General features: G+C 41.1%; 1 protein-coding gene across 1 annotated transcript in view; it reads left to right on the forward strand.

Annotated features, from left to right (window-relative positions):
- DISP1 (dispatched RND transporter family member 1) overlaps positions 1-27,952 on the forward strand; it is an 83,972-nt gene that overhangs the window by 33,082 nt on the left and 22,938 nt on the right. Inside the window, 1 exon segment of the mRNA XM_083434397.1 lies at positions 14,907-15,448. Coding sequence (XP_083290523.1) covers positions 14,907-15,448 — 542 coding nt within the window.

Consider the following 27,952-nt stretch of genomic DNA (forward strand, 5'->3'; position numbering starts at 1 on the left):
ATTTTGAACACTGCTGCAAGACCCTGAGACGTAAATGCTATGTGGTCCAGCATCACCTAGAACCAGCTACCCACATATAAGTAGAATCACTACAACCCAGTGTTGTCTCCACCCAGCTTGGACCGCTGCTCCAGAATTCCATGACTGATGATACCGAAAGCTGCTGAGAGATCTATTGTTACCAGTTCTCCTGAAACTAGTAACAATAGAGATTGGCAGGACTCTTCATGATACTAATAGTAATTAATTAATACATACCCCACCCATCTGGCTGGGATTTTCTTGAATGGTTTCCCTTGAATACAGTGTGGCTTCCAAACTTGTAAGAGTTGACCAGGGTGTGGGTGGGTGCAGTTAGACAGCTAGCTCCGATATGGTGGTTGTGCTTTTCACCTTGTCTTAATTCTCACAAGGTAGAATTGAGAATACTTCCTTTTTGTTCTAACAGCATTGTACATAAATGGACAGGTGATGTCTTTTCTAGATGCCTGCCAAGCAATGTAATCAGTGTGTAACATCATGATGGTGGGATTTCTAAAGTACCAACCTTGTCCAATTTATGAAGTGCTGCATGTGGCTTTTTGCATCATTTATTATGTTTACGGGTGATGGACTCATATCATCTCCCGCCTTGGCTGCTTGTAAAAATAGCCCAGTCTGGGGGTTTGCGTATACTTGTTCAAGTTTCCTATTAGTTGTAACTCATAGTGGAAAGCCAACACCTGTGATAATGGAATGCATATGACTGTGTAACTTTGTATAAATGTTAGTACAGCTGCACTCCAGTGTAAGTCATTTATTATTGGTGCATGTTTGTCAGATCAGGCAACTTGCTTGAAGTTACAAACAGGCGTGTTAAACTCTACTTTAGAAAGCCAAGCTTCTATGACTGTTGAAACAATTTAATTTCCTCATCCAATTTTATACATTTTGAGAAAGGTACACATTTTGAATGTTATTTGAAACATGCAAATTTTTGCACCTTTTTATATTTTAAACCATACACTGCAGTTGTTTGATTTCTTTCAATAATTTTGGTTTACATCAGTTGTTTAACAAGGCTTTATGGTGTATGATGGGGGAACGACTGAATTGAACTGCATGATTTGTTTGTGTTGCGACTTTTAAAATCATAACATAAATTTTAATATTTACATTTTTATACTTATTCTGAGATCACTTGCAGTTACTTTATGTGGTACTACAAATGCATGGCAAGTTGCTGTTATGAGTAGCCAAATACACAGGAAATGTGTCAAAATGAGAACATATTCACAAACAACTAGAAATTGTTGAAGGCATTATTCCTCCCCATGTGTGCACTGTTGCACATGTGAGAAGGGATAAGCATAGTGTCCACTCCCTGCTTAATGCTTGGGTACCATAGATATTTTCTTATTTAACAGAATAATGCAATCCTCTAGCCATTTTCCTCCTCTTGTGGATCTTGCTTGGTTTAAAAAATGACGTGTCCAAGGGTTTTATCATCTGGGGGAAGGAAAATGGGCACAGTGATGTAGTAATAGTAGTTGCTAGTAGTAATTTTTCACCGTACATAGGACAATGTGGTCTTGAAAGATACCATACCATCAGCTGTCTCAAAGCGACAACTTAAGTCATGGTACACACCAAACCTATCCATTCTTAAGGAAATCAGCCCTGAGTGCTCACTGGAAGGACAGATCCTGAAGCTGAGGCTCCAGTACTTTGACCACCTCATGAGAAGAGAAGACTCCCTGGAAAAGACCCTGATGTTGGGAAAGATGGAGGGCACAAGGAGAAGGGGACGACAGAGGACGAGATGGTTGGACAGTGTTCTCGAAGCTACCAACATGAGTTTGACCAAACTGTGGGAGGCAGTGGAAGACAGGAGTGCCTGGCATGCTCTGGTCCAGGGGGTCACGAAGAGTCGGACACGACTGAACGACTAAACAAAAACAACACACCATAGTGCATGCTGTTATTCCAAGATCAGATGAGGTTGTCTTTTAGTTGTCAGAATAACTGGACCTTGGGATACATTACGAAACAAATGATTGAATTAGCCAGCAGGGAAAAAGCAAGTCAGACTGTACTTATTTAATTTCTCTGGACTTATTCCTGCATATTTGCAGAATATAATATGCATGTATGCATTCTTATGTTTATAGGTCCATAAGTGCTATTAAGGTTGGCATAGGACCAGCTATCATACCTCATAATACGCCACCAGAGCTTTTAAGCTGCTAAGGTAAGATACATATGACCCAACTCCACCAATGTCACACATTCCTTTGCTTATAACCAGCTGACTGTGTGTAGCGGAGATCAGCCTGTTTAACAGATTTTGTGGTTTGATTGAAACTCCACAGGTGTGTGTAGTGTTCCTTTTGAACTCAAGAGGTTATATTGTTGGTTAGCTTATCCATAAAGAATTGAAATTAAAGCATGCCTGCTGAGGTTATTAGTTGGCCTCTATTGTATGAAACCCTTTTGGTTTCTTTACTTAAATGCCTGTCTTCACTACACGTCTCTATCACAACCACACCTATTTATTTATAGAAATAGAAGATTCTTGTGTCTGAAAAGCAGTAGGTAGCAGAAAATTGGCCGATAAAATCATGCTTGTGGGAAATGATCATCACTAGTCATAGAAACAAAACAGACAGATTTCTGCTGTTCATGAATTGTGACTTCACAGCTGAACTAGGCATCTTACTGCTTTTCATACGTGTTTAATAATAAGTGGCTGCCATAGAGGCCAGTTGCATTTCTATAGTCTTCCATTGGTTTTCAGCCTGTCTTCACATGTTAACAAAATGCTTGTTCTTATTTTTGAGAGTTTGGCTACATCTTTCTTCAACATTTCTCTGGTTACTAGGATGCTGCATACTGCTAAGCTGAGTGATATGTGCAAGTCTCTGGTTTGATAGTAATTAATGTCTGGGTCTGTATTGTCAAGGGCTACTCTAGTCTCCAGACAGTAGTCCTAGGGCTAGAATTATATTGGGCTATACAACTTAACCCTTTTGCACAAGCTCTTGCTCACTAATAACGCCTTCAAGGAGGTAATGGCCAGAGTATTGCATATAAAACCTAAGGAATGATATTCCACTGAGGTGCATAGAATCTTTTTCGCAGCCCTTGACTATTGTAGCTTTCCCAGGACAATGGTGCATGTCATTTGTGGAAGAGTGTGGTTCCAGTTACCTTTAAAGGAACAATTGCATAACTTGGGAATTCTTGGGAATTCTGCCCTGTTTAGGGAAGTTTTTAATGACTGATGTTTTAATGTATTTTTAATCTTTTGTTGGAAGCCGCCCAGAGTTTATTATTCCTGTCTCACCTTTGCTCCCGGATGCTTAGTTGACAGTTGTACCCATGAGTGTCATTCACCTCTTCTGATATAGTGTAATAAAAAAAGTAATGTAATATGTACAGTGGTGCCTCGCAAGACGAAAAGAATCCGTTCCGTGGGTCTTTTCGTCTTGCGGTTTTTTCGTCTTGCGAAGCAAGCCCATTGACGGAGTAGCACTATTAGCGCTATTGGCTAAGAAAAGAGCTAAAAACGGCTTTTAAACACTTGGGAGATTAGTGGTTTTGCTACTAAAATGCTTTTAGCAGCTTAGCGATTCAAAATAAGGGGTTTTGGAGCAAAAAAAAAATTCAAATTTTTCCGTCATTTTTCGTCTTGCGAAGTGCCTCTGCAGACGGAAAACCCTTTCGTCTTGCGGGTTTTCCGTCTTGCGAGGCATTCGTCTTGCGGGGCACCACTGTAATATGCCTTCCTGGAAGACGGTGATTTGGGCACTGTGGTATGTTCCTTTCTGGATTAATTACTGCAGTGCTCTGAATCACAGTGGAGATACATTTTATTTCAGTGATTTAAATCAACAAGTTAAAAGGCTGATTTAAGAACATAAGAAGAGCCCTCTGGATCAGACCAGCTGGCCATCTAGGCTAGCATCATGTTCTCACAGTGGTGCTATGGGAAGTCTGCATGAGCACACCATGTAGATTGATAACTCAGTTGATTAGAGCGTGGTGCTGATAGCGCCAAGGTTGCAGGTTCGATCCCCAGTTGCATGTTCCTGCATTGCAGGGGATTGGACTAGATGATCGTCAGGGTCCCTTCCAACTCTACAATCCTATGATTCTTCCTATTTCTGCTCCCTAACATGCAATGTGCTTTGGCCATAGCTGTGTCAGGATCTTCAACCAACCATCCACTACAACCACAGGATGTTTTTTCCTTGTCAGTTACTGCCAGTTCAGGCACCATATATGTGAGGTTAGATTTTTATTTATTTTTAATTTTTGCCCCAACTCCCATCACTTTCCGCTTGTTTGTTTTGCCTTTGCAATTTTACTGCCCATTTACCAAGTTTGGGTAGATCCTTTTCAAACTCCTCTCAGTGCCCTTTTTGTTTTGACCATTTGTTGTCACCAGCAAACTTTGCTCTCTCGCTATTCACTCCTAACTCCAGGTCACTTATGAACAAGTTTAAAAGCTCAGGTCCCAATATAGATCCTGAGAGACCCTACTTCCTACATCCTTACATTGTGAGAACTGTCTTTGTTTTATTTTTTTACCGTCTGCTTCCTGTTCTTTAACCCACTACTGATCCATAAGAGGCCTGCCCTCTTACCTCATGAGTAAGCTTGGTTTGCTTCCTCTTTGATGAGGGACTTTTCCAAGAGCTTTTTGCAAGTCAGAGTATGCAGTGCCATCTAGATCGCCCCTATCCACATGCTTTTTGACACTCGAAGAACAAAACAGCTTCAAGTGGATTTGTTTAAATATAAGTGGTCTATAAAAATAATCCAAATAAATAAACACTAAAAAGGTCATACAGGCAGGGTTTCTTTTCACAAAGACTTATTCTAAGTCAGGGGTAGGCAACCTAAGGCCCGGTGGCCAGATCCGGCCCAATCGCCTTCTCAATCCGGCCTGTGGACAGTCCAGGAATCAGCATGTTTTTACATGAGTAGAATGTGTGCTTTTATTTAAAATGCATCTCTGGGTTATTTGTGGGGCCCGTCTGGTGTTTTTACATGAGTAGAATGTGTGCTTTTATTTAAAAGGCGTCTCTGGGTTATTTGTGGGACATAAGATTTCGTTCTTTTTTTTCCCTTCCAAAATATAGTCTGGCCCACCACCTGGTCTGAGGGATGGTGGACTGGCCCATGGCTGAAAAAGGTTGCTGACCCCTGTTCTAAGTGCTTGGTAATTCTAGCTTTATCATCAGTATTGCTTTCTTTCAGTTTTCCCAGAACGGACATGTAATTTTCTAGATCTTCCTGCCCTCTATCCCTTTATAAAAATAGCTGTTACACTGTCCAATTTTCAGCCTTCTGTAATGGAGGCTGATCTTACAAGTTAAAATTTTTTGTTAGAAGATAAGCAATTTCACGTTTGAAATCTCTTGGGTGGATGCCATCTGGAACTGATGATGTATTGCTTTTTATTTTGTCAGCAAGACCTTGATTTCCATCTCTTGTCACAACTGTTTACCTCAGTTTCTCAAACTTCCTTCCTGAGAAAATTAGTTCAGGGACTGGGCTCTGTCCTGCATCTTCTTCAGTAAAGCTGCAACAAATTCATTCAGCTTTTGTTGTTTAGAGCGTAGTGCTGATAACGCCAAGATTGCGGGTTCCATCTCTGTATGGGACAGCTGCATATTCCTGCGTTGCAGGGGGTGGACTAGATGAGCCTACGGATCCCTTCCAACTCTACAATTCTATGATTTCCTCCTTTTGCACACCTTTTGACCTCAGATTCCGGACACATAAATTGTTTGACCGCAGATTCAGCAGACATAAAAGAAGGTGATTCGTTTATGCCACCACAAGATTTGGTGGCAGTGGCATCTCCAGATGTAAATGTCTTTTAAAAGGGTAGACAGGTTTGTGGAGGATAGATCCATTCAACATGATACCTAAATAGAACCTTCCAGGTTCAGAGATGGAATGCCTCTGCATACCAGTTGCCGGGATCTGGAGAACAATGGGAGAGGATTATTGCCTTTATTCCCTGCTTGTGAACTTCCCAGATGCATTTGACTGGCCTGGCCTCTGTTGGCAGCTGACTGTTGGAGTTGGTAGACTTTTTTGGGACTGACCCAGCCGTGCTTCTCTGCTGTTCTTAGTGTAGAGTTGGGACTATGTTTGCAAAGTGTAGTGAAAAATCCATATACGTGATAGATCTTACAAATGAGGTACCTGGACGCTGGAGTTTAAAGTTTCTCTAAAATAGCAAACCAAATAAGGCCATTTGAAAGGGTCTTAATCTAGCAACTAGCTCAGTTTAAGGGGAAAAAACACAGATATGTTTAGCAGCAATATTATGAGCGTCTCCTGCAGAAACGGGGGGGGGGGGGGAGCCATGTTAATGGTAATATCCTGCCTTTCTAACCTTGCATGGAAATCAAGCCTTTGCCATACCAGCTGTTACCACTGAGCCCTTGCCCCTTGAGGCTCATTAGGAGAGAAATTCGGCTGTCCAATAGGAGAAAGAGAGCTGGAAATTCCAGCCCCCAACAAGCCTGATTTAAGGCAATTTGCATGTGCGTGTCATACAGAATCCTCTCTGCAGTATTGCAGAGCAGCCTCAACCAGCTATTTTGTCTCTGCTGTTCTGAGCAGTTAACCAACAGCTTTTGCCGAGAAGACTTCATGAAAGATCGTGCATATAGCTTTGAGTTTCCTTTAGTTCGTTTCAAGATAACGATTTTAATTCTTCCAACACTGTTCTTATTTGGCAATCAAGGAGAGATTTCTCCCCCAAATATTTATCTCTAGTTTCTGCACTACATTTTTTGATGCGGCTTAAGCCAGGAATTTCAGAATAATTGGGTGAGTTAATGCAAGTATTAAGAACTTATGGGTTTGTTTATTTGTTTTTGCAAAGCTGTGTTAAGTATGCATATGATTGTTGACTTACAATGAGACTGCAGTTGAAGGGGGAGAGTTAAGAAGCCCGTGGCAAAACTTAACGGGCTGCCAGGGAACGTGTCTAAAGTAAGAGATTTCCTGGTTTTGTTCGGACCCAACAGGAGGCAAAATGCTTTTATAGTGATTGAAGAGAACAAATGCAAGTGGGTATTGTTTTTAAGGAAGCAGAATGTGCCTGCAAAACTGGCAGAAGGCATTCAGCAATTAAACTTGATTGGTATCTTAAATTTACTTGGGGATATGCATGTACAACAAGCAATTTTCTCATCTGATAAACTGAGATTAGGAAACCTGCACTGAATGTCATTTAAAACATGTTCATCATATGCCTATTTAGCATACTAAAATATTGTATGGTTTATGACTTTTTTTACAACAAAACACAGTGCAGAAGTCTAAAGGTATTCTAAATATATTGTCACTTTGAAAAGTGTGCACATGTTTAGATACAAAAACATTTAACCAATTATATGCTAAAATCATAGCTCAGCTGTCCTTAATGATTCCTGTGTATCAAAGCCAGTTTAATTTAATTCAGCTTTGCAACTTTTGTTAGCAGAGCACACTGGGAGGTTCTAGATAATACACATTATCCAAAATTGGTTTCAAACTTACTGTGTTATGTGCCTTTCAAAGGCATGTAGCAGAACAATTATTTTACAGTTGTGCATTATCTTAACAGGATTTTCTACTGCTGTGGGTTACTCTAAATATTGACATTCCCTGTTTACATAATTTATTGTGGATTCCCGTACATGTTTCAGTTCATTTTCAGTACAAGTTACTTCCTTTTTCAGCTGAAAAAGAGCATATCACTGTGTGTGTGTGTGTGTGTGTGTGTGTGTAGCATTATTGTAAGCATAAAGGATTTATCATAATGAAAACTTGCCTTTACATACCAATTAAAAGTCATTTAGCTGTGTATATAAGATTTAGTGTAATGACGGTTCTTAAAATTGTAGGGTGTATGACTTAGACTTCTTGCATTAGGATTCTTAGAATCCTTTTGCATTGTGCTAAGAGTGCACAGCTTTCTTTGCTTGATACAGGGATGTCTTGCAAGCATATAATTTCTAGTCTAAAATGTTATTTGTAAATTTACCTAACTCTTAAAAATGGCTCTTTTGCTGTTTGGTGAAGTGAAGAAGCTATTGACATATTTAGCTAAAAGTTCTGCCAGTTCCTCAAGTTACCTAATACATTTAATTTTTTCATCTTGATTTACTTTAAGTTGTACAATGTCCTTCTAAACAGAAACTACAATTGTATATTAAAGTCTCTTCTAGTTTGTATGGCATCATCCCAATGAAGGCGAGAACCCATTATGTGGGTTGTTCTTACACTTGGATTTAATCTTTACCTTTAGCTTCTTCTGATAGATTTTTAAATCTATCAGATTTTTAAAAAAGGCTTTTAATTTCATCTCTCCATCCTTACTTCTATTCCCAGCAGTCATTCCTTCACTCCATTGCTGCCAATGCTGAATTAATGTGCATTCTCTGTGCCTATCTGTAAAGCAATTTTTATTACCTTGGCATGGTGATACCTGGAAAATCCCTGCCAGTGGAATTGCAATTCCTAGCCCAGCCCTCAGCCCAGGAAATGAAATAATTTCTCAAGGTCAGGGCAGACACATCAAGTCTTTTGGGATGTGGATTGGCAGTAATGCAACAAAACACTTAAATACGAGAGAAGATTAATCCTAAAAATGTTTCGTGACTTGAAAGGTGTTGAATAATGTGATGGATCCATTTAGCTCTTTATGAAGGACTGGTGGATTATGTTGTGACACAAGAACCAGCTTTCTCTTTAAGACCATGATCATGGAAGACAGTCTTACTCTGCTACAAGTGATCGCCAAAGAAGAAGATGAATAGGACAGTAGAGGCCCAGATGTGAAACACCCTCCCCTTGGATGTTTGGCTAGTGGCACCTACAGTGTAATTATTATTATTATTATTATTATTATTATTATTATTATACCCCGCCCATCTGGCTGGGTTTCCCCAGCCATTCTTTTGGTGGATTACATACTGCCCCAGCCTTCATAGGTGTTGAGATTATATAATACGTCCATAGCATTTTTTAAAAATAAACAATTCATTTGAGAATTGGTTTTATCTGCTTTATATGTTTATAACACACCCTGGGGTCAAGAATGATGAAAGGCAGTATAAAGGTTCAGTGTGTGCGTGTGTGACACATACAAATGAGGATTTTAGCAAATGAATATTTGCAACAATCAGCTGAGTGACCTCAGTACCTCTGAATTCATGTGTTGTGAGCAAACGCTATGCATTAATGATTGATTTAGGTTTAAGAAGGATGTAATTTTTAAGTAGCATCTGCAATAACATATACTTACACCTGTACATAATTAAAACCCGTGGCCTGTGCAAAAAATGGCTGAGGAAACATTCACATCCAAGCTTCAGGGGTGAAGAATCAGATAATAGGCATCCTACTTAACACATAATGAGTGCTCTCGGCTCCAAGTATTAGGAGGAGACAGAAAAGGGCTCTGCTCAGGTCGAGGGAAGAGGGCTTTGCAAGCATATGCCTCCACCCTTGTTTGAAGGAAAGGAGTTAAAATACTTCATTTTAACCATGTTGAACTTTACGTATTAATACTTACTACAGCAAGCTTGTTGGATTTAACACACACACACATTTTCTTTGCACACATTAAAGTAGACCTAAACTACTTCAATTAGGGAATGGCATTCTGCAGAAACAGAGCCTCCTCGAGGAGTAAGTTATCATAGTTAAAGACTATGTTCAGTGTATAGCTAGCGGCCTATAAACAAAATAAAAAGCAAGTGCCAGGAAACTGTGGGAGACTCCCTTGGCCTGTGAATAGCAAAGGTACTAGGGAATTTCAAAAATGTCTAGCTGAGAGCCGGAAGCTAAGATCAGTGCTTTTTTTCTGGGGGGACGCATACCCCTAAACATTTTGTGAATCTTAAGTTTGACCTCATTGAGGGGCAGTATTTCAGTATAAGTAGGAAAATGAGAGTACCCTTAAACTTTTTTTTTTTTAAAGAAAAAAAGCACTGGCTAAGATCAATGACATTAAGCATTTTAAAATCTCTTTAATTGCCTTAAAAATACTGGCTTGAGAGATAGATAGAAAATCCAAATATCAAGGGCCGTCTGTCACTTCTCTCACATCCACACCCACATAATTTTGTTGTAAAATGAGAGTAGCGGAAGGGTGCAGGCTTGCTGTATAAACATTCTGTAGAAAAATCATAGAATTTATTTTAATAATGATACAGGTTGTTGCATATCACTCCGTTGCATATTGCTCAGTTTGTCTGTCTTGCAGCATTTAAGGAAAACACCTTAATGAAGACTTTAGAATGAGAAGACATATTTCCATCAGCTAGCATACTGCAATCTCCTTATCTGGCAGGAATTGATTTAAACCAGGCATAGGCGAACCCGGCCCTCTAGATGTTTTGGGACTACAACTCCCATCATCCCTAGCTAGTGGTCAGGAATGATGGGAGTTGTAGTCCCAAAACATCTAGAGGGCTGAGTTTGCCTATGCCTGATTTAAACAGCACAACCCCCCTAAACCAGGACTGTTTGCTTGGGAGCTTTCTTTTCCAGCTTATATATGAAATAATTTCATGTGCAAGTTGAATCTAGGTTAAATGTTATAGAACAGTTGTCGTCGTTTCTTTAAGTTGAGTTTTTGTTGGATTTAAGAGAGGCTGGGGATGAATGGTTCAACAGCTAATTAGCTGGTTCCTAAGGCCATCTAAAGATTTATAATGCTCTGCACTAAATAGCAAATGAAACCACATTTCCAGTACTTCATTCCCACCTGATTTTGCACTTGTCTTTTTCAATAGTAAGTGGTGTTAGTCCAGATGGCTTTTCTTGATCCAATGTTTTTTTAAGCCTCCTTCTCCTACCCCCACACCCTTTCTTAATAATAACATAAAAAATCTCTTCAGAGTAATGAAATACGTCATCTTGGCCTGAAGGAATGGGAGAGGTTTACCCACATCTAAAATTAATATTCACTTGAGTGAACACAAAATCCCGCACACATGTCTGAGTGCAGTACAGCATTACAGTTCTTCCTTAAACTCTTGGACCAAACACAGGTGAGAGTCTATGTGGAGGTGATGGCATCAGAGACGGCTCACTTTATAGCCACAATTGCCTACTCGGTGAACTACCATGGGGACCTTTTCCTAAAGCTGAAGGGTCTGGTTAGTATCAGCCCAGCAGATGTAGCAACAGATCACTGAGTAGCCCACTGTACTAGTTTTGTGAAGCACTTTGAGGGGGAAAGTCATTAATTTCCATTCCTAATTTGATGCTACTGTTGAAGCAGATCTCAGGGAGGCTCCTCAAGTACCGTCTGGTCCAGGTTTGTGGGATCACTTTCACTTGGTTTGGCCTGAGGATTTGGGCATGGGTTCTGACTATCTAGATCAGGCATAGGCAAACTCGGCCCCCAAGTGTTTTGGGACTACAACTCCCATCATCCCTAGCTAACAGGACCAGTGGTGCCTTCAGTTGTCTTTTAAAAGTAAAATAGTTGTTTATTGCCTTGACATCTCCTGGGAGGGCGTTCCACAGGGAAGGCGCCACTACCGAGAAGGCCCTCTGCCTGGTTCCCTGTAACCTTACTTCTCGCAATGAGGGAACCTCCAGAAGGCCCTCGGCGCTGGATCTCAGTGTCCGGGCTGAACGATGGGGTGGGGACGCTCCTTCAGGTATACAGGACTGAGGCTGTTTAGGGCTTTAAAGGTCAGCACCAACACTGAATTGTGCCCGGAAACGTACTGGGAGCCAACACAGATCTCTCAGAACCGGTGTTATGTGATCCTGGCGGCCACTCCCAGTCACCAGTCTAGCTGCCGCATTCTGGATTAATTGCAGTTTCCGGGTCACCTTCAAAGGTAGCCCCACATAGAGCGCATTGCAGTAGTCCAAGCGGGAGATAACTAGAGCATGCACCACTCTGGTGAGACAGTCTGCGGGCAGGTAGGGTCTTAGCCTGCGTACCAGGTGGAGCTGGTAGACAGCTGCCCTGGACACAGAATTAACCTGTGCCTCCATGGGCAACTGTGAGTCCAAAATGACTCCCAGGCTGCGCACCTGGTCCTTCAGGGGCACAGTTACCCCATTCAGGACCAGGGAATCCCCCACACCCGCCCGCCCCCTGTCCCCCCAAAACAGTACTTCTGTTTTTACAGACAAAAAATTCTTTAAAAAAATATTAAAGCTTTTCCGTAATACAGTAAGATAAAAGAGATTGGTATAAATAAAAACAGAGAGAGAGAAGAAATCTCAGAGTCCTGTCTCAAAGGTAGCTCTTAACCCTTGTCTCACACAGAAAGTGGTGGACCCTCCCAGCTCTCACCTGGGAACTTTCCTTTCTTCTCCTAATCTCTCATCCTGGGAGGCCTTCCTTTCCCTACCACTCACTCAGGGTCCTTCCATTCATCCACCGCCTTCATGTATGTGTAATCCTTGGTCCCCAAAATTGGCCCTGAGCAGAGGACACCAAAGGAAAGCAAAACAAGGGGGGGTGAGAGGATGAAAAGAGAAAGATATTGCCATGGCTAACCATCCCATACCAAGGTAAATCCTTTATTTGAGAGGTTGTCTTAGCAGAAAGAGAATCCCCCAGAATGGAGAATCCGTTGTAGGATTAAAAAGAGAAGGAATAGAGCTTTTTTTCTCCTTCTGGAGTGCTGTAATAAACTGCTACCATAGCCATATACACCTTTGCTTCTTTTATTTTGGTCATAGTGCCAGACTCCGAACAAATTCAGACAAGCCTGCTGAAGCCTGGTAAACCAGTTCTCCAAATGATACCCTGGCAGCCCCCTCTCCATTCTTAAACACCAGAACTACAATTTTCAACCTTCCCCGCAGTCTGTTCTTCTCTTTGCGGCAACAGCTTGCTGAAGGAGCCCCATGACAAGCAGGACCTCTTTCGCCACCAGGTTCTATGGAATAGCCTCCCACAGTTTGACACCTTCCCTTTCAGCATTTTGCAAGCAGGTTAAAACACATGGGTTTCGCTGTGCTTTTTGTTGCTAGCTTGCTGCTCTTTTATTGCTGATTTGTGTGTGTCTGCTGCGGCTCTTGTCTCTTATCATGAGCAGCCGGGAACCTGCTCATCTTTGCCCTCTCATCATAGAGAACAAAGAAACCACAAAATGTTCTCTGTAGACTTGGTAGGTCATAAAGTCATTTTTCAGCTGCCTTTTTTGTATATTTGCATCCTAACAGCAAAGGAACTGGTCTGTCTTGTCCCAGTCATGACCTTTTTGGGTTGCCCGGAGTTCAGATCAATAAATGTTTGTACCTACTGCTTTAGAAATCCTAATGAAAATATGGAAGAAGCTGTTGGTTGACTTAGATGCTTGAATTTCCTGTTCAGAAGATTTCTCCAGCTTGTCAACGTGCTTCTGAATCTATTGCACAAAAGGGAAAAGTGTACAGATGTCTCTTTAAGGGAAAAACATCTTTTCTTTTTAATTGTGTGCTTATTGTTACATTCCTTTCTGCAGCCATTCTGAAATTGCCATGCAATCCATGAGAAAACTACTCTACTTCAGCCATACAGTATTTTTAAAATTAAATGTTTTCAGACAGCAACCAACTTCATTCAACTGCTTAAATTTAAAACTTGGCAAGTGTGTGTTCAGTAACTTTTTAATGGGGTCTACTGGTTTAGGGTGCAGTGGGTCGGGAAAGAATATTAAACATAGGAATGCAAGGAATTGGATTCTGAAGGAAAATATTCCTGTCTTGAAAATGCTGTCAAGTTTTGACTGGTTGCCGTTCGGTATTAACTTTGCAGAGTGTCTGAGTGGAACATAGAACAAATAGTTTTAAGTTACATTATTCAGGGCTCTTTCTCCCCCACCTCCTTTAGCTTTAGGCATTGAGGATTCCAAACCCAAACGGCTCTGAGAATCAGCACCCAGGGTTGCTATGGGCAGCATTCCATTGTGCATAGCACCTTCTGTTCGATATTAGTGATGAACCAATGAAATAGCTTGGCTGGCTGTACAGTTTCAGGCACTCTTAACAGCTCAGTAGTAGAGAAGAAAGAGAAAATTAATGTTTATGGGTCCCTGTAGAGCAAGCAGAATCTTAGCAAGCTATTAACAATCACAAAGCTTTAATGTTATGTACATTCTAAACATGTTAAATCAGTGATAGCAGTCTCTTCTTCTAGATCAGGGTGACTAACCTTTGGCCAGTGTTGTTGGACTCAAATTCATTTGTAGTTAGCTTGGTCAGTGGTCAAGGACAATGCAGAAGTCATGATGCGGGGGGAAACGTGAAGCCAGCCAATGTCTATACTGTACTTAAAAAGGTAAAGGACCCCTGACAGTTAAGTCCAGTCGTGAACAACTCTGGAGTTGTGGTGCTCATCTTGCTTTACTGGTTGAGGGAGCCGACGTTTGTCCGCAGACAATTTTTCTGGGTCATGTGGCCAGCATGACTAAGTCGCTTGTGGAAAAACCAGAGCAGCGCACGGAAACACCGTTTACCTTCCCGCCGGAGCGATACCTATTTATCTACTTGCACTTTGACGTGCTTTCAAACTGCTAGGTTGGCAGGAGCTGGGACCAAGCAACGGGAGCTCATCCCGTCATGGGGATTCAAACCACCGACCTTCTGATCGGCAAGCTCTAGGTTCAGTGGTTTAGACCATAGCTCCACCTGCGTCCCTATACTGTACTTAGTTCCATCCTTATTTTAGACATTGTGATATATTGGTATACCGTGATGTTTGGCTGACGATATATTGTGATGGTGAAAACCAGCTATGGCCCAGCCCTAATTGTAACTGTACAGATACTTGGTGCATCCTTAATCCAGGTTTCTTTTTATTCAGCAGATCATATAGAACACAGACCAGTATATTATTGACAAAATTGTGCCTTTTTCATTTTTAACTTTTTCTTTCTTTTTCTCCCTTCTAGAAGCATTGCAGACCACCAGAACTTTGGAGCATGGCTACAAGCAATGGGAGCAATGACTTTGTCGTTCTGAGCAATGGTAACATCCCGACCAATGCAACTAGTCCTGATCTCCTTGCAACCAGTGATGGCAATGTTGCCGTCCAAAACCTCCCATCTAAGGAAATCACAAGAAGAAAAGTGAGTGCAAATGGGTGCCTTCAACTTAATGGCATGCTAAAACCATCGTTTCTGCCTGTAGATGACCAAAGAACTCCACAGGTATTATCACAGTGTTGTCGCCCTTGCCCATACCATCATCAGCCTCTAAATCACCATTGTAATCAGCAAGAATGCCTTTCACTGTCTGGCAATGCGGCGCCATCTCCATTAACTTCCTGCTGCCCAAACCTTCATACAGAATATTCAGCATCCGCTTGCCAAAAACATACACCCTTGTATCAGACTGCCTGCTGTCTTCAGTCCTCGCCCTCATTCTGCCTACATCATCAGTGGCCTGAACATTTTCAGCATCAGCCTGTGCAACAACATATAGCCAATATACGGTAAGTATATTCAAATTGTAGAGTTGGAAGGGATTACAAGGGTCATCTAGTCCAACCCCCTGTAATGCAGGAATCTTAACATTTGGTCCCCCATCCAATTTGAAACCATACCGCACCCTACTTAGCTTTGCAAATATGTTAGCAGTTTTAGGACGACAGTGGCTCTTTCCTATAGTGTCTGAATTGTTATTTTTATATGCTTTCTACTTTACTTGTTTCACAATGTAGATAAAAGGTTTTAAAGCAAGCCTATAGTAAGCTAAATCCTTCCCACTATAGTCCTAGTGCATCAGACATGTTTCATCTAGAAGTATGTGCAAACTTATGCACCAATAGCCCATGTTGAATTAAAGATAAAGAAGGTTTGGTTATTTTATATACCTTACATAAGGCATGGCATATCCAAAAATTGTAAGTCTTAATGATTGATTGGCAGGATGTTAGGGGTAGCAGAATTCCAAATTGACCCAAGTTAGTTGGTTGGGATTGTTGGTCACTATTTGTTTAGGATAAGGATCACTATTTGTTTATCTCACAACGCCTGATTGTAGTAAAACAAAGCAGTTTACAATAAAGAATAAAACAATAAAATCATCAGACTATTTAACCCTACAGACTACATAATTGTCTGGGTGAAGTGCACTCATTTATGTATGAAGCCTTCTTTTGTGTCGGTAAGGCAAGTTTAATCATCTTGGAATAATCCAAGTGCAATCCATTTTCAGTTTTAAAATGTGCATCAATTCTGAAGTTACTAAATTTTGTAGTAATAAAGTCAACGCAGCATATTCTTTCACTACAAAAATAGTATTTTATTACTTACCACCCCAACATCTGCTACACATGATCTAAAACTATTTCTATCTTACATATTTTCACATTAAGACATGCCATTTTGTGACTTGTTATTACAAATACTTTTTGATGTCTCCTTCATGTGGTGCCTTGTTTCCCGAACTCAATCCATTCTCGAAGTCCATTCGACTTCCAAAACGTTTGCAAACCAAGGCACGGCTTCTGATTAGCCCCAGAAACAATGCCGACAGCCAAAATAAACGTTTGGCTTCCAAAAAACGTTCACAAACTGGAACACTTACTTCCAGGTTTGCGACATGCGGGAACCAATTTGTTCAGGAGCCAAGCCATTCGAGAACCTAGGTACCCGAAACCTTGGTTATTGGAAAGCACTCGTCTTTACCACACATTTCCCAGGGGGTACATTATTTGGTAGAAAAACAATGGTAGGATGCAGTTCTATACCAACTTGGGTAACTCAGTGGGACTTGCTTCTAAGTAGACACACAGTATTTCATTGTTAATCATATATATGTAATATCTTATAGTGTGGCTGAAGACAAATCAAGTTGAACATCTGACCAGGACAGTAGGCAAGCTGTGTCTCTCTGCATATATGTATCTTTCAGATTACTGCAAGGTGGAGGTTTTTCTCTTGACTAGTTTACATAGTTGTCTCATACGATCTCTTGGCGTTGGTTAAAATACACAGAATATAAAATTGTAATGAGAATTGTTGTTCTTCAGCAACATCTTTCATGTCAAATCGTATTCAAATCCCAACAGTTGAGCTAAACTAAATGCAGTTAGATCAGTGTTTACAAGGATTGTGATCTGTGGATTTTAACTTGGGCTTTTTTGATTCTTTGTACTCTTCAGTATGGGACGCGGGTGGCGCTGTGGGTAAAAGCCTCAGCGCCTAGGGCTTGCCGATCGAAAGGTCGGCGGTTCGAATCCCCGCGGCGGGCTGCTCTCCCGTTGTTCGGTCCCAGCGCCTGCCAACCTAGCAGTTCGAAAGCACTCCCGGGTGCAGGTAGATAAATAGGAACCGCTTACTAGCGGGAAGGTAAACGGCGTTTCCGTGTGCGGCTCTGGCTCGCCAGAGCAGCGATGTCACGCTGGCCACGTGACCCGGAAGTGTCTCCGGACAGCGCTGGCCCCCAGCCTCTTGAGTGAGATGGGCGCACAACCCTAGAGTCTGTCAAGACTGGCCCGTACGGGCAGGGGTACCTTTACCTTTACCTTTTTACTCTTCAGTATGATCCTAAAGAGGTTTAAAAAAATACCTAACACTTGGTATTGGTAGGAAATGGCATTTTCATAACCAAAATGGACAGCACATTGATCCCCACATAAACTAGGTATAGGGTGTTTTTGGAATGAGCTCTGTAAGAAAATATACACGAAATATGTAATGTCAGAATTTTATCTCCATTGTGGACGTTACTGGAAAGTTCTTGGAGCAGAGTACTTGATTCCTCTTTAGACTTTCCACCAGGACTGAGCAGCAGGCTCTGATCCATCTGCCCAATTCTTTTAGTGGTCCAGCCCAAACCAGCATTACACCATGGCATCTGGCTCTGCCACCTGCTTAGGTGTTTCGTAATTGGGTGCTGGCATAGCCTTTTCAAACTTTCTCTGGCACTGGCAATCTCTCCTATATCTCAATTTCTGTTCTTGTTCTCTATACCCGGCCTGCTTGGCTTTCTTTTAGTATGAATGATGGAATCAAATCTACTTTTCTAGTAGCCCTCCCCCCCACCCCCGGGTGTAAGTTAAAGTTAAATTAAGCATCCTTGGTTTGGAAGTTGAACATTGTGTGTTGTTCTATAAATATCCTTATCTTCTCTTATTTTTAAAACTCAAATTTATTAAATGGTGCTATTTTTCAAAAGTGGACATGAAATTGACTTTTCCCTATTGCATTAGATCCATTCCACACACAAAAATTATATTCTTACATAGAAATAATGTAAGGGGTTTTTTTAATGTGCACAGAGCATACGGACCTCGGTTTTGTCCAAAAGCTGGGAAGGCAATTAAAAAAAAAAGTGTGTAAAACAGCCCGAGTTGGAAGTCGTTCAGCACTGCAGTCTGCATGTTCTGACAGTGTAATATTAAATGCAGGTGTCCTTCCATTTTTGTATGACACATTAATTAAATTTAGTGTATAATGAAAGCAGCTTTCATTACTGTATATCTCCACATTGTTAACTTTAATTGGGAATTGGAAAAGGTAGGGGGGAACCAATATTATTACAGAGGAAAGATCTCTCTACAAATTTAACGAAAAATTGAGACTTGGCAAGTAACCAGTTTGGCACAGCAGGTCATAGCAGGTTTTTCAAGCCTTCTAGAGCTTAGCATTTGTCAGTGACCTAACATTAAAAGAATGAAGTGTTGATTCTTCATGTTCTAAATCAGTTTTTAAAAAGTGAAGAATTACTTTTGCTGTTTTTCAGCTGAATTGCATTTGGCATAGTATTTACCTTTGAATTACAAAAACTAATGAATTTGAAATAACTGTGTACACTCAGATTGGTTTCAACATTTCAAATAAATGTAGTTTCTAAAAGTAAAGCTGATGCTATAGAGCTTGATATCAATAACTCACTAACTTTTTTGCTTTCTTATATTATGGAGTAGTAGACAGCAGGGACATTGTGTCCCTGTTTGCTTCCCTGGGTGGGCACGCACGCCAGGGGATGCGGTGTGCTGGGGGCGGGGCGGGCTCACCCACTGGAGCCCAGGTGCCGGTGCCCGTCTCCAATGATGCTGTGGATCAGGGGTCAGCAACACTTTTCAGCTGCGGGCCAGTCCATCATCCCTCAGGCCGGACAGTTTTTTTCAAAAAAATATGAACAAATTCCTACACCCCACAAATAACCCAGAGATGCATTTTAAATAAAAGGACACATTCTACTCATGTAAAAACACCAGACAGGCCCCACAAATAACCCAGAGATGCATTTTAAATAAAAGGACACATTCTACTCATGTAAAAACACCAGACAGGCCCCACAAATAACCCAGAGATGCATTTTAAATAAAAGGGCACATTCTACTCATGTAAAAACACACTGATTCGCGGGCCGTCTGTGGGCTGGATTGAGAAGGCGATTGGGCTGCGTCTGGCCCATGGGCCTTAGGTTGCCTACCCCATCCTCTCCACATGTGCCCCAAAACCACTCCAGAGAATCCTGCAACCCTCTGCAGCAGATTTTGAGGGTGCACAAGGAGTTTCAGCAGAGAGAAAAGAGGGTAGTTCCATTGCACAGGTGTAATGGCAACTCTGGATACAATCCTATGTTTCCCCTTGTCTGCACAAAATTGGAAAAGGTTTTCCAGTATCTCAGATGCCTTCAGAATGACACATTTTGTACTCCACAAACTTCTGATCTATGGGTTCTCTGGAATGTCAGTGCGTCAACGACACTTGCTAGGCCTGCCTAGCTCTTTGCTCAAATAAATTAGTCACAGTCAACATTAATTTAGAAAGTTTGTTCAGGCTTTATTAATATCTTTCCACAGATCCCATTGTGCTTATTTAGTGTGCATATGAAAGCAATATGCTGTAGTTTCATTAAAGCGTTCCCCATTGCCTCAGGTTCTATGCAAATATACCACACTGTATTGAAAACCATTTCAAAGTTAATGTCTGGCAAGTTAATGTCTACATACAGTCTGTGGAGGCTAAATTTTCTTAGTTTAATAAGATAGCACATTACATAGTCAACCTAAGGCCTTGTTGTAATTACTGTCTTTTTAGAACCAGAGTTCTTTGCAGTTTCCAAAAGGGTTTTGTAAATTCTTGCTTTGGCCTCTGCTCCACAATCCCGGAGTAGTTACGTCTTTTGACCTTTAGAATCTGGCATTTGCAAATGGTAGCAACAAAGTGTTTGAAAACTCATTTCCCATGCCCTTCATCTCTCACCTTCTAAGAAACAGAAGAATATTCAGTACTTAACCTAGTGATCTGTTAGTCCTTTGAACTGTAGCGTGCAAATGAGATAATTAATATAACAAGAGTATACCTCCGTCCCACTGTTAATTATGAAAAGTATTATTTCAGTCCATTTTAAAGCTTGTAGCAAGTTATGAACAAGCTATGCTTGATAGTGCTGAAAATGTACACCGAATGAACTGTGAGCATCTTAATTCACAGACAAAAAGGCTGAGTTATTTTGGGACGATAGATGAATAGCTTTCAAAACACTTAAGCAGCAAGGCCCTAATTCTTTAAAAGAATCAGGATAATGAGGGGGAGTCCAGACTCAACAAGGGTGTCTGCTTTTCAACATTCTTGAATGTGTGCAAGTGCTGGACTTTTTATTTTTCTGAAGTTTATTTATGGAACGTGAATGTCAAATATTTGCATAGTTTCAGATATATATTGGGAATTAGAAAGGTTACTCATGACTTCATGACATTTTGGTTGGTTCTAAAAGAGGCATTACTTTACTGTAGATCTTGGATTTCTCTCTTTCTAATGGATTATCTACAAGTCTTCCAAGACTTCCTCTGATCGCCCTCCTTTACTTAAAGGCTCTTAGTGTGACCGCATATAATTTTAGTTTACATGTTAATTTTTCAACTAATCATAAATCAATTGCATTTTACCAAATGAACTTCTAACACAGTGGCGCTATGAATGTGAGTAGAACATGCAAGGTCCCAGCCACTGTTGTTGGCTTGTTCTAGTTTAAAAAAATATGAGGGTCTGCCTTCAGGACAAAATAGACATGGTGGCAGCAGGCCAGAGTTTGAATCCCCACTCATCTGCGAAGCTTGTGGGGCAACTTTGCGCCACTTGCAGTCTCCCAGACTAACCTACCTCAAAGGGTTACTCGAGGATAAAATGGGGGGGGGGCCTTCTTGGACGAAAGGTGGGATATACATGTAATAAATAAAATGTATGAGTTTGGCCAAACTGCTGGAGGCAGTGGAAGACAGGAGTGCCTGGCGTTCTCTGGTCCATCGGGTCACGAAGAGTCGGACAGGACTAAACAATTAACAACAAATATGTATGTAGGAGATTTTAACTTGGTGGGGGCCAGTTGAGCGGAAAGCTGAACACTCCCCTCCTCTCTTGTACTCCATAATTCACCAACTATCACTCCACAATTCGCCAACTATTGTTCCTCTTCTGGGACTCCAGAAGCAACCCATACCAGGAGAAAAATGGCTGGGGAGAAGTGATGTTGGGGAGACAAAGGAACATTGGTGGGGAAAGGTTCAGGAACCTTTTCCATCCCTCCCAACTGCACATTAAATCACAGGCCCTACTTTATAGGCCCTATACTTTATTGGGATTTGACATGATCCAAATGAAAATAACTAGGTTTCCTTGCTGGAGGTCAATAATAACACAGTAGTAAATCAAAAACATTCATTTTGCATGTGCAAGGTGGAAACTCCAGTGCAGAAGCCGCTGCAAAGGATTCCAACGCAATGCAAGCATAGGTAACAGCAACGTAAAATCACCAAACCCACCCCCCTCTTTACTGTTGTTTCAGCACAGTCTCAAAGCATCATTTCAGCAACACTGACTAATTAAAGCATTATTTCAGCCATGCTGACTTAATTAGATATGCTGTTAGTCCCCTTTGTTACTACCCTGTTTTACACCATCAGCTATGCATAAGTGCTCAATCTTCCATTCTCTTTGAAGCTTCTGTAGCATGATTTGTTGCATTCTCCCATCTCCTGATGGCTCCAATATGCGTCCTTATCTGTAACGCAACTCATTCACTCCCTTTCTATCATGTCCAACATGGCCTTGTTTTCTTTCTACCCTCCTGTTCCGCAGCTGAACCATACAAACAAGTTGCCTTGTCCCAGGCTCCCACTAGGTTCTGGGGCAAAACTACCTCGGCTCCCACGGTGAGAACTGTGGCAATTTCCCCTGGCGCCTCGCAAGCTGGGGCCAATGCAGCTTTTTCCCCCCAGCATCACGGTATATCGCCAGACCGCGATGTTTGGCTGGTGATATACCACGGTGTTGAAAAAGCTGGTATCTCCCAGCCCTATTGACTTGGGGCTTTATCTAGCATGTCCCTGGAGTAGTTAAAAAAAATCCTTTGGGGGCATTTTCTTAGTTCTTTTCTGTGGATGAAAAGAAACAACTCTACTAAAAGCATACCTTGTACATGTGAGTAGCCTTATCTGACATTCTGAGTCACAGAATAATTTCTCAGGGAAGCAACATTTTGATTTGTTATACATTTGAGCGCTGCAACCTTCCAACAGCTTGACCTCACTCCCAAAGGGGAGTTGTCCATTGTCTCCCGAAATTGTCTCCATTGTCTCCCGAGACAGATGGATAACAACATTTGAGTACTATAAGGTGGACAAATCTGTATATTGTACCAAGCAAGTACAAACTTTACAGCAGCATCACGGTTTGAAATGTTAAGTGTTTGCTACTCAAGCATGCAGTTGGCTTGTTGCTCACACTGCAGCAGTTAGATTTGCACAGTGCTACCTTGAGTTTGCTATACATAGAAATCATATTGGAGGTGGGGAGGCAGGCTAGCGCCATTTTCCCTGACATCTGTGTGCAAGAACTTGTCACATCTATCCGTCCCGTGAGCCTCCACCTCTATTTTCAAGTGATTCCATCTAGACACAGATTTATCTTCTGAGAAGCAGCCCCAAATTTTGGTTGTAAGTACATGTGGAGGAGTGTTCTTAGTATCTACCCCCAAAACATGGTACTCCTTTCCCACAGGAGTATATGCTCTATATGACATGATAATGCCAATCTACTCTAGTTCTCTTTGTCCCAAGCCTTTTGGAATGGCACAGAAATGTAAATAAACACTGCTGTGTTTGTATCTGGTAGTTCAATTCTCTAAATCTTTTATCTTTTGCTTTAAAAAATTAAAAACAATTCTGTACGCGAATCTCCCTTCCATTTCACTGCTCAGTACTGTAAGCACTTTAATGCTGCTAATGCTATTAAATTTTATCCCATTTCTGTTCAGTTACTCTGTATTTTTATTTTATTTTATTTTGGTTCTTTCCCCACACATAAAATCAAATGCTGAACTAACTGGCATTTTCTTTGGACGTAGCCTCAAATCTTTCTTTCACTTTTCTCTTAATGAAGACACCAGATTAAAGGAAATAGAGGGTTGTTTTTTCCCCCCTAAGCAAAGAAAGTAAGTGTCTAAACTAGCTAAAGAAATTTAATAACTAGGTGTGTCAGGAGTGAGTCAACCCCCATTACTGGATAAGCAAGAGACTTGTTTTATACCGCTTGTGGCTAAGCATTGCACATGCTTGGTGAAAACTACTAGTAGAATCTAGATCTCCTTAATGTTGATGCTGGGCTCCCAGTTCCTATGAAAACTGAGAGAGAAATAGCAGTAGAAAAAGAGGGAGGAATGTATAATTATATGAGCAAATACAGCACAACCCAAATTTTCCAAATGACTTAGGTGACATCTAAGTCATTCAGATATGCTTGGAGAGCAGGAATACTACTTTATGATGGTTTTGTTGACTTAGGCCCAAAGAGTAAAACGTCCAAAATTAGGATTGCAAACTATTTTGAAGATGTGTGTTTTTATAGGGGAGTTGCTTTGTACAAGGTACAGATTTAGCTAACACCCTTCAGGCTGTTTCTAAATTCCACCTCTTAAATAGCAATGTTCCAAAGCTGAACTACTTGATTCATTTTTAAAATCCAAGACAAGGCAAAGCAGCAAACTATAAAATGGCTGATGTCAGGGGTTGCAAGCCTGGTGCCATAGACAGCTGCAAAGGCTTTTACTGGTGCCCCTGGGCAGATGCCGCAGACTCTTAAGCTTTAATTTTTCTTTTTAAAATTTTTTCTAGCCCTTTGGAAAAAGGAAGTTTTGGGGCAAAAAGTGCAGGTATCATTTAACCGATTTCTGTGAAATGAGAGTGAGTAGTGTGGCCAACTTGTATCTTTTTCCTGGTACTTAGGAATGTGGCCTGTTGCTATTAGATAGCAATAATAACAGTGAGGGAGTGTGATCGTGATCTCCACAATTGGAACCAATAGGGCATAGCTGACTTCCTATGGTTTCACATAAGGCTGCCAGGGGTGGCTGCCTCTCTAATTTTGTGTTGTACCACACACATAACTAACTCTCTCTCTCTATCTCTCTCTCTCTCTATCTCTCTCTCTCTCTCTCTCTCTCTCTCTCACACACACACACACACACACACACACACCAACAGCTGTTACGTGACTGGTGCCCCAAGCACTCTCTCAAAATTTGAAATGATCCAAAAAGGTTGGCGACCCCTGCCTTGGACCCAGGTGACCTTGCAAATCACCATATCCAACATGACCATTTCCATTCCCGAAGCTCTTGCAGAGGGGCCCCTTCTCTATGTTCCAACTATGGAACCTCGACTGGTGGGGATGGAAGAAACACCTTCTTTGTGGCTGCATCTAAAATATGTGAACTCTTTGCTCCATAAGGCTTGGTTGGTCTCCTCTGTGGTGGTTTACTCTATGGTCAAAATCTTTCTGTTTAAGCAGGCTTTAAAAAAAAATTATCTGATGCTTTTGGTTTGTCTGCTGTGTACCTATCTGCTTTGTTATATTGCCTTGCTTTTTATATTGTGTTTTTAATTGTTAGGTGCATGAGCACTAGAAAAATATGGGATAAAAATATGTGTATAAATACATCAAACCACCCCCCACCCCTCGCTGATCCATAATGCATGAGTAGCCTTTTGAAAGCCTTAGATGCTATGACAAACATTTGTAATATTTGGCATGTTTTCACAAATATCTTGAGGATTTCTCTGTAAGTGCATGTGTTATCTTTTGGAAGGTCTCTGCATCATAAGAAAAACTTTTAAGGGATACTAGGAAACATGCAGCTTGCGTTGAGTTTTCAAAACTGTAGTTTGGATACAGTAAAGAGAGAATTAGTATTTTTAATGAGCAACTATAATCATGCATATAACTACCAATATTCACCCTTCATGTCTCTCCTCTTGTGCAGTTTTGGAGGAGTCTGTTGTCTAGTGTGATTTTGCTGAATCGTTTCAGTTTCCTCTCAAAGATATTAGTGACCTTGACCTTGTGATGCTTGAAATAGGAGGTGTAATGAAAGTATACAAATAAAGTCTGTTATGGAAGCAACTATGTGCCAAAAATGCTGCTGAAAGCCACTTGGTCATCATTTAGGCCAACTATTATTCAATTTCATTTCGGTTATGGAAGGGATGTGGAGAAGGCAGCACAAAAGAATTTCATCTTATGAAGTATTTAGTAGTAAAATGCCTGCTCCAAATTAGATGTTGGCCTGTTCTCAAATTGTGACTCACAGTGATATTAAACTTTTATTGTCTTTGAATATTTCAGAACCTTTTATTTAGCTAACCCAGCAAACTGCATCTTTTCATGAGAGGCCATGAAAGTAGGGTTGGGGGAGAACATTATATGCAGAAATGTGTGCACCAAAAAGTGTTTTTGCCATGTCTGTTAGGGTAAAGCAGATTTGGGCAGGGTTGATTTGGAGGAGAGAAGAGCCAAGAGGGCCCTTTGTTTCTACTCTGGCTGCTTCCCTTCAGACTTCCAGATGTGTGCATTTACTCTCACAAATATGCACCTGTAATTGCTAGAGGGAAAAGCAGTTGAGGTGGTGGAAAAGTTGCAAGTAAAAAGATGAACACCTTCCTCTTCTGCCAAGCATTTTGACGTATAAGTCCTATGCTGGGATAGATGTGAGGGATGTTGGCAGTTCTAATTACTTCTAATTACCTTTACCTAGCCTTACATTATTTTAAATAGTTGTTACCGATCTTGAAATACCATATATATATTTTATAAATTAAAATAAAATCACCTTCTTCTTTGGCGATCACTCGTAGCCGAGTAAGATTGTCTTCCATAAACACGGTTTTAACAATGAGTCTGTAAGTGACTGTGGAGGCCAATTCTGGACGTTCAGGGCATTATGCATCCATGCCAAAGTAATGCACTTTGCATCTTTGTGTAGGAAAAGGTAATGTTTGAAATGGTCCTGCTGGTTCCAAAACTGAAGACAGAGAATGTCAGAAGAAATAATTGCAGTGGGCGATGCTCAAGGAAAAATAAAGATGCACAATCCTTTGAAATGCAGTATCTCATTTTTGCCTTCTTTTTTAATGAAGGGTAGTGACAGCTGGAAAAACGGCGATCTGTAAATCATTTCTAGTAAATTCCATTTGTTCCAAAATCCAAAGCTTAAGCACCATTTTGGATCCCAGCAAGACCTCATCCATTTATAGTCAGTTCCTTTGATTTTCATGCCAGAGACGAATAGCCCTAGTGTTCAAAGGCTGCCAGGACTTTGTAACAGTCTATTTGGATGATAAAGTAATGCATAGATCTCAAACATTTAGCTTCAGTGCTAGGGAGGGGGTGCGGAAAGGGGATCTGGTTTAACCATCAGTCTCTTAAGAGAGTAAAGAATGCAGACCCATTACCCAAATATGATACAGGGAAGGGAACATTAGTAAAATCTTAGGTAAGGCTAGAGGCAATGCAAGCTGTTCTAAGATACAAATCCCAGCATATGGGGACAGCATTTTCACTAGCACAACCAATGCACCAGTTTCTAGATTAAGCTATTGTAGTCACGTTTCAGTATATATTTGACTGCTCTGGTGGTTTTCTATTAGCATAGTGGCAGGAAAATTGTAAGAAATAACATAATAATAAATCGGGGACTTTGCAATGATATTGAAAGACAGAGTGGCAGGATCAAATTGACAATGAAAGGCACTTGGTGGTGGTGTGACAACTTTGATGCACATTTATCTTGATTTTTTCCATTGTTTTTATTGGGTGAAAATGAGAGTGCTGTTCAGTATGCATAGACCTTTTCCCTGTAACTTTCCTGCAGTTGACTATCTATATTGCCCACTTGGTGCGAGTCAGGCTCCCTCTGCTCCAAAAGTTACAGTCATAATGAGAGCTACTTTTCTTTAATTACAGAAAGATTTCCCACTTCCATGCTGTGGTCTAAACCACTGAGCCTCTTCGGCTTGCCGATCAGAAGGTTGGCAGTTCGAATCTGCACAATGGTCCCAACAGTGGTCCCAACTCCTGCCTACCTAGCAGTTCAAAAGCACACCAGTGCAAGTAGATAAATAGGTACCGCTGTGGCGGCAAGGTAAACAGCATTTCCGTGTGCTCTGGTTTCCGTCACTGTGTCCCATTGCGCCAGAAGCAGTTTAGTCATGTGGCCACATGACCCGGAAAGCTGTCTGTGGACAAACACTGGCTCCTTCGGCCTGAAAGCGAGATGAGCACTGCAACCCCATAGTTGCCTTTGACTGGACTTAACCATCCAGGGAGTCCTTTATGTTTACCTACCTATATCCAAAAACCTGCAAATACTGGGATTTTCACATTATGCTCATGCAGGGATGAAGTACCTCCCCCCTATTATTGGGCTACAACTCCCATTTTCCCTCTCCATTGGCCATGCTGCTTGGGTCTTATAGGGAGTTGGAGCCCAATAACATCTTGAAGGCTATGTGTTCATCTTCCATGAACTAAAGGGTTTGTCTTGATATGCTGTCTCTTAGCTAGAAACTCAATCATATTGATGAACACTGGTGCAATGTGAGTCAGTGTTGTGCTTAGGGAAATGTAAAATAGCTTGCAACTATTGCAGAATGCCACTGTTAACGATAGAATATAATAGCATTGGCACTCCCCAAACCACCACT

Source organism: Podarcis tiliguerta (assembly GCF_965153285.1).
Source record: "Podarcis tiliguerta genome assembly, chromosome: 3".
Classification (NCBI taxonomy): Eukaryota; Metazoa; Chordata; class Lepidosauria; order Squamata; family Lacertidae; genus Podarcis; species Podarcis tiliguerta.